Source organism: Pezoporus flaviventris, unplaced genomic scaffold (assembly GCF_033815535.1).
Source record: "Pezoporus flaviventris isolate CSIRO_AGI_PZ_B2104156 unplaced genomic scaffold, CSIRO_AGI_Pfla_v1 ptg000059l, whole genome shotgun sequence".
NCBI lineage: Eukaryota > Metazoa > Chordata > Aves > Psittaciformes > Psittacidae > Pezoporus > Pezoporus flaviventris.
Window position 1 is genome coordinate 1,167,160 of NW_026892607.1, and position 7,839 is coordinate 1,174,998.

Below are 7,839 nucleotides of genomic sequence, written 5' to 3' on the forward strand. Positions count from 1 at the left end.
GAACCAGATTACAAGGATTCCAAGGAAAAGAATAAAATGGAAATCCTGTATATCCTGGTGCCAAGTGTTACTATTCCCCTGGCCATTGCCCTGCTCTTCTTCTTCATCTGCATCTGTCGCAACAACCAGAAGTCATCCTCCCCTCCTGTTCAAAGGCAGCCTAAGCACGTGAGAGGGCAGAATGTGGAGATGTCAATGCTCAACGCCTATAAACCAAAGGTAATCCCTCATTTATGCTTCAGCATTTGCTGTCAGTAAAGGCAGGGAGTGAAATGCTTTGATCAACTCAGTGCTGAAATACTAAGCTCATTTCTAACCTCCAGTTTCTGCTGGTGCCTTTAGCTGGGTTTTTTCTGAGGACTTCTCTCAGCAGCAGCATCCCAAGTGTGCTGGATCTGTGGAGGTAATTCCCATGTGTCTGTGGATCTGAATAAATAGGAGCTGGAGTGATCTGTGAGAAAGAAATCAACCCATTACTGACGCATCTCTAAATCACCTCATTTGAGTTGGAAATAGTGCAGATAAAGACGTGCTTCAGCATTTTCTCAAGAGGGTCTCCTCATGGGTCTGCTGCGGTCAGATGTCATCTTTCACTCGGCTGAAATCACTTTGGAAAGACATTTTCCTGTTATGTTTTCCAAGCTCATCCATTCTCTCAGTCAAGAAGAGAAATGACCAAAGCAGAGCCTCAGGAAGCTGCCTGCAGCTCACACCAGTGCAGCTCATGCAGGGCAGCTCTTGGTGCTGGTGTTGTTTTGCTTCACTTTAGTCCCAGGCTCATGAAGAAGTCTTTAAGATCATTTAAGGTTTGAGCATGATTAACCCGGAGCTCCTTGTTTACAGGCAAGGCAGCCCCTTTCCAAACCTGCATCACCCGTTCCAGGGCCGTAACTTCCTTCTGCCACCTACAGGCAGAATCATGCTCGGGAAAGAGGATTTGCCTTGTTTTTCGCACCGTGCCAATTCCCTTCAGCAGCCTGGTGGAGATAGAATCATAGAATATTGCTCTTTTGAAGCATTTCAGAGTGAAAATCAGTATCTATAAGTAATTCAAATAGACCCTGTGTATCTGAAACAGGCATGCCTTGGGGTAAGCTGTTATTTTTGTTAGAAAATGACATAGCAAAATGAGTCCGAATTCTGATTTTCCTGGGTTTCAGCAGTGGGAACTCAAGCCTTCAAGTGTTGCTGCTGTAGGGATTCTTTCAGCAGAGATAATCCCTTGGCATCAGGAAAGGTCACACTTGTACTTCAGGAGCTGTGTTCTCCATTTCTTAGTCAATTCTGGAATAGTTTTCTTCTTGGGTTCAGTAGAGCAGCTACAGGATCCTGCTAGGGCTTGCTATAGAACATCAAGTTTATGGAATTATAAAGTGTCAGGGGAGACCTTAGATCAGCTCCCAGTGCCTAAAGGGACAGATGACAAGAAATCTGGAGAGGGGCTTTGGACAAGGGCCTGTAGGGACAGGCCAAGGGGAATGGCTTTAAGCTGCCAGAGGGGAGACTGAGATGAGCTCTTAGGCAGAAGCTCTTCCCTGTGAGGGTGCTGAGGCGCTAGCACAGGGTGCCCAGAGAAGCTGTGGCTGCCCCATCCCTGGCAGTGTTCAAGGCCAGGTTGGACACAGGGGCTTGGAGCAAGCTGCTCTAGTGGAAGGGGTCCCTGCCCGTGGCAGGGGTTGGAGCTGGAGGAGCTTTAAGGTCTCTTCCAACCCAAACCAGTCTGGGATTCTATGAATTAGGTTATAAAGGAGAGTCTTTTAAGTCAGTGATAGCAGTAAAACCGCTGGGCAGCTGAGCTGGAAAACACAGTGCTGCTTTTGACCATTAGTAACCCACACTGCTTACAGCAATGTTTTTCCAAGCATAATGCTAGCACCAGCATTCCTGGTTTAAATAGTGTTGCAGGCTCTGGGTGCTGGTATTGTGATGCCATAAGGAATGTTGTGCAGGGTGTCTGTTTTGGGTAGTGTGACAGAGTTTGGTCTATGGTTATATTTTAACTCCTCATTCCTACTCACACTGGCCCAGTGAATTTATCTTCATTTTCCTTTCAAGTTCTTAATTCCAGCTTTCAGGTGCAGCTTAGAGCAGCTGCGTGTCAAAATGTGGATGCAGATAATAAGAGATAAGAATGATGCAGAAATTAATAAGACAGAATCATTTCATTAGGTAGGTGTCAAAACAGCATCTTGCATCCAGCCTGCATTGTTACATTGGATTTGCTTCTGGATCCCCATTCTACTGGATATTTGGGGTACAGTCTTAGCTAAGAGTGAAGATAATGATAGCATCGGTGTCACTTCAGTGAGGTCACAGTTTCCACCTAAACTGCCGATGCCTTTTGCACACAGGAGGAAAGCAGCTTGCCCAGCAATGTCTGTAAATATAGACCAAGCCATTTTCTTTTTATGTTCCAAGTCACATGCTGCAAAAAGCTTTCCATCATATTCCTGCTCATTCTGTGTTTTCCCGCTGGGAAAGGCGGCTCTCCCTGTCTCAAGTGTTTTGATTGCCTTTCAAACAAAACAGTAAAAGAAAGGAAGTAGAATCCTACTTTTAAATACAGTATCCAGTATTAATGTCAACTTCGGGTAAAAACACGCCGAGGCTTCCAGCTCCAACAGAGGTAGGTGTGTGTTTGCTCATACAACTCTAAACGTTAGTATTTCATCCCAAGGCCTGTTTCAGTTTTAGGGGGTTTTAATTGCCTTCAAAAAATACCATAAATGAAGCTTGTCATGTCATTCACCTAATGGAAGGAGCTGATAAAGAGATAGAGGCGGTGGGCTTCGCTCTTGCTGCTCTCCTTTGTACTGGGTTTACTTTGGCGTGCTGCCCCGTATGTATTTTACACTTCTTTCCATTTTGTACACCCATGTCTGACAAATGCTTGTCAAACAAAACCTAAGCAGATTTATAACCGCTTCGCTTGAAATGAGCCCTTCCTGCCAAAACTTTATGACTTCATTTTCTTTCATAGTTTTCCACTCTGTTGGTTCAAACAGAGGAGCCCAGCCTCAGGTCAGACAGAGGTCATTTCACTTTCATTACTAAAATATAATTTACAATATGCCAGACCTAAACAAGTTGTAGCCTAAAGGATTTGTATAATGTAAACCATCTGTTCCTCAACAATATAGCTAATTTCCTGCCATCACCGTACAGTCTACTGCCCGCCTGCTTAAATGTCATTAGTATTATTGCTGCTATTATTATTATTATTATTATTGCAGTATTTGTCTAAAAGTCACAAGTGGTCCATAAGATTAGGATTCATTTATTCTAAAATGTCCCTTTTTAATGATTATTTTAAATCTGGCCATTCTTTCTCTATGTTGTCGCTCTAAAGCTGCTGATATCAGGAACGCACATGTTTACACCCATTTACAAAGTATAAAACCCAAACTCCTTGGCCTTGAATCACGACCCATGGCTATAGCAAATGTCCTAAATGAGTGGGTTTGGGTGTAGGTGTTACATGTGGAAGTTAAGGTCTGCAGATAATGGAGCTTCTTTATGGCCTAAGAGTGAATGTGTGCACCCATAACAACAACAGAGTTTTTACAACATTTGTCTTTCTTCTTTGACCACTGTCTCATGCGGAATATCACTGTTCCTCATCCCTGGCAGTGTTCAAGGCCAGGCTGGACGGGTCTTGGAGCAACCTGCTTTAGTGGAAGGTGTCCTTGCCCAAGGCAGGGCTTGGAGCTGGATGAGCTTTAAGGTCCCTTCCGACACAAACCAGTCTGGGATTTTCCCAGCTGACTCTGTCCTGCATGTGTCAGGATTGAACGTTCAGTCAAGTGTGAACAGAGATAGTCTTTACTGTGCCTTAAAGGGTTAACAGCAAAGTTGAAGAAGAATTGGCTGCAAGGACATGGTTTTAAAAAAGCAAGTTTTCTGCTAAACCTTGGGGCCCTGGCCCAGACAACCCTTCACATGTGCTTTCTGAAAGTACATGAATTGCCTCAATTCCTGCAATGCCACAATCAATTTTCAGTATATAAATGCCCAAACCCAAGTCTAAAAATGCCTTTGCTGAAATGCTGATGGTTCCTGCATATATTTAGATCTAATAAGTACTACTTTTATCTGACCTTGTAAAGAGGGTAAAAAGTAACTCTAAAATTAGTTTTGGAGCGCAGTGCACAGAGTTTTGGTGGCAGTCAGCCCTGAGGTTTGCTGATCTTGGGATACTGGTGTCCCTTAGGCTGTGTCTGATGCCATCACATCAGTGCCCGACTCTCACAGGGATATGCAGGATCACTGCCAAATAGGTCTGCAGCCCAAGGAATTCCTGTGTTGTTCTGCTTGGCTTTCAGACATCCTGCGTGAAAAAAATCTCCATTCAAAAATGTTTTCCATCCTGTTTTTTCTAATGCGGTTTTGCTGTTGTTTCTTTAACAGAGTAAGGCTAAAGAGTTGCCTCTGTCTGCTGTCCGTTTCATGGAAGAACTGGGTGAATGTGCTTTCGGCAAGATCTACAAGGGACATCTCTACCTTCCAGGCATGGATCATGCTCAGCTTGTTGCTATCAAGACACTAAAAGACTTTAACAACCCCCAGCAATGGGCAGAGTTCCAGCAAGAAGCATCTCTGATGGCTGAGCTCCATCACCCTAACATCGTTTGCCTCTTAGGTGTTGTGACCCAGGAGCAGCCTGTCTGCATGCTTTTTGAGTACATGAACCAAGGAGACCTCCATGAGTTTCTCATCATGCGATCGCCACATTCGGATGTTGGATGCAGCAGTGATGAGGATGGGACTGTAAAATCCAGCCTGGACCACGGCGATTTCCTGCACATCGCAGTCCAGATTGCAGCAGGGATGGAGTACTTATCAAGTCACTTTTTTGTCCATAAAGATCTCGCTGCTCGTAACATTTTAATTGGAGAACAACTTCATGTGAAGATTTCGGACCTTGGACTCTCAAGAGAAATCTACTCAGCAGATTATTACAGAGTTCAAAACAAGTCTCTCTTGCCAATTCGCTGGATGCCACCAGAGGCAATTATGTATGGCAAGTTCTCTTCTGATTCCGATATTTGGTCATTTGGAGTTGTTTTATGGGAAATATTCAGCTTTGGACTTCAACCCTATTATGGATTTAGTAATCAAGAAGTCATCGAGATGATCAGGAAAAGACAACTGCTGCCGTGCTCTGAAGACTGTCCCCCCAGGATGTATAGCCTGATGACAGAGTGCTGGCATGATCTGCCGTCCCGCAGGCCACGATTTAAGGAAATCCATGCCAGGCTGCGCTCCTGGGAAGGTCTCTCAAGTCACACGAGTTCTACTACCCCCTCCGGTGGGAATGCCACCACTCAAACGACTTCCCTCAGCGCAAGTCCAGTTAGCAATCTCAGTAACCCTAGGTACCCCAACTACATGTTCCCAGCACAAGGAATACCACAAGGCCAAATCGCCGGGTTCATCGGGCCACCAATACCTCAAAACCAGCGATACATCCCGATCAATGGGTACCCGATTCCACCAGGATATGCTGCTTTCCCAGCTGCCCACTATCAGCCACAAGGTCCACCCCGGGTAATCCAGCACTGTCCTCCTCCGAAGAGTCGCTCTCCGAGCAGTGCCAGCGGATCGACCAGCACAGGCCACGTCACTAGTTTGCCATCTTCGGGATCCAACCAGGAAGCAAATATTCCTTTGCTATCTCATATGTCAATTCCCAGTCATCCCGGGGGAATTGGTATCACAGTTTTTGGAAATAAGACTCAAAAACCGTACAAAATTGACTCAAAGCAGTCTTCCCTATTAGGAGACTCCAGCATCCATGGACCTAACGAATCGATGATTTCAGCGGAGTTGTAACTAAGCGAGGCCTTTGTAAATAGTGCTATTTACAGGACAAACTAGAAAGCCGTAGAAAAGATTTATATTCAAATATTTTATTAAAGATTCCTCTGGTTGTGTAACAGACATTGCAGCAAGTATCTTCTGTGAAGTTTAACTGCTTACCAGGATGGGCAGACTCAACCAGACCGAGATCGTTGTGGTATGAATACGCAGCTTTGCTCAATGGACACGTGTTTCTTTTAAGTGCCACCAACAATTCAGAAAGGGGAAGGGGAATTTCTTGGTGTTTTAAATGAAAACATTTTCTCATTTCACAGCTTTTGAAACCTCTGCTGTGGTTTAAATCACAGAAACCTTTTTGTAGACTGAAAGCACATTTTAATATTTGTCTCTTTTTTAGGAGATGCAAATCTTGGGATTGCTGCTGGGGGTGCAATTTCAGGTCCAATAGCTAGTGAAAATGTCTGTAGAGTTCGCAGTCAAGGATGATGTTTCAAAGATGTGATCTGAGAGGGGAGTGAATGACTTCAGATAGGATTTGGGTCTCTCGGTAAGTTGGGAGTCTGAGTTCAGGTTCAGACCAAAAAGAGTCATTTATATGGCAGCACAATAGCTTGTGTTACCAACTTGCAGCCTGCAAAGATCATCTGCTCTTGGCTGCTCAGGATGGCTGGAGTTCTAAGAAAATGGCCTTAAAGGAGATGAAATTAAAGGGTTTTAATTTCAGATCCTGAATCAGCTTCTTCAAAGATAACATTTCATAATCTAAGTAGTTAAAACAGAAAATTTATATCCTTTTGTTGCTATGCAACTGTTTAATGGAAAAGCTCCAAACCACCGTCTTATGTATGACAATCAGTTTTCCCAGGAATATTTATTGTTTCAGATCAATGCGTAATTTCAGTGACTATGACTCCAGTAACCCTGAAAAGAAGGGAAACTCACATTCCATCAGCCAGCAAATCCATGGATAGCGATTTCATCTAATAATGTGAATTAGTGTTAACTTCCAACTTGGAAATACATTTGTATAATTACTAACAATTCATTCAGGTATAAGCAATCAGTTCTTCATTTGAAACCACTTTAATGAGTTACAGAAGTGCTGTGGACGTGACAAGTTTTCACAGACTTTTTTATACGGAATAAGTATTTTTGTTGTACACGGAACGAAAACCAATCTTTTTGCTCAGTTGACAATGTTGTGTGATATGACTTTATTTTTATCTCTTTTGCACAAAAGTGTGATGATGTTTTGTACAGCAGAAGTGAAAATACATCTCTGCATTTTCTCTCTCGGGCTACTTCTTTTGACCCTGATGTAGATGTTCTTGAAGTATATTACGGTGATATTCAGCCACTACCTTATACAAATATTTTTCTTTGTTTTCACTGCATGCGTTTAATCACTGTATTACTTGATGATTGAGTTATTAATTATGGGCATTTCAATTAGGCAAGCATGAAAATGTAATAACAAAGGCTATTTTATAATTAAGATATGTGCATTTTTGTATTTCACATGCCAGAGATGATATTAAACACTGATTATTTTATGCTGCTGTTTATTAAAACATTGGTTTAACTAAACTCATCGGTATTTTCTCCATCTTGGCATAAGGAACTTGAAACGTTTTGTGTTTAATAAGAGCTGAAATCTGTTCAGTGGGCTCAGTGAGAAATGCTCACTTAAATGGGGCATGAGAGCTTTGCAAATGATATTTGCAGGCAGATTACTTGGGGGTGACTTACAGAGGCTTGCATGGATATTTGACTGTGCAAATATTTGCAGAGCACACAGAAGAAGCGGGATGGCATGAGCTGCCCCGTGAGAAGGAAGCAATTCTTGCTGTGATCCCATCGGTGCTGTTCAGCTCCATGCCAAGAGCATTACCCCTCACTTAAGTTTTACGTCCTGCTGCATCCAGACAAACTTCCTCTTCATTGCAGGCATGAAACTACTTGCAGATTAAGAACGATCAGTAATTATATAGTAAGGACTTCTGTAACTTGTGAGATGTT

The 7,839-nt window shown here is 43.1% G+C and overlaps 1 protein-coding gene across 3 annotated transcripts in view; it reads left to right on the plus strand.

Moving 5' to 3' along the window:
• The window catches only part of ROR1 (receptor tyrosine kinase like orphan receptor 1), a 176,495-nt gene extending 169,088 nt beyond the window's left edge, over positions 1–7,407 (plus strand). For all 3 annotated transcript variants that reach the window (XM_061469651.1, XM_061469653.1, XM_061469652.1), the window contains 2 exons: positions 8–219; positions 4,408–7,407. In XM_061469651.1, coding sequence (XP_061325635.1) covers positions 8–219; positions 4,408–5,832 — 1,637 coding nt within the window. In that variant the 3' untranslated portion in view covers positions 5,833–7,407. The remainder of the gene's footprint in view (positions 1–7; positions 220–4,407) is intronic.
• The last annotated feature ends 432 nt before the right edge of the window (positions 7,408–7,839 follow it).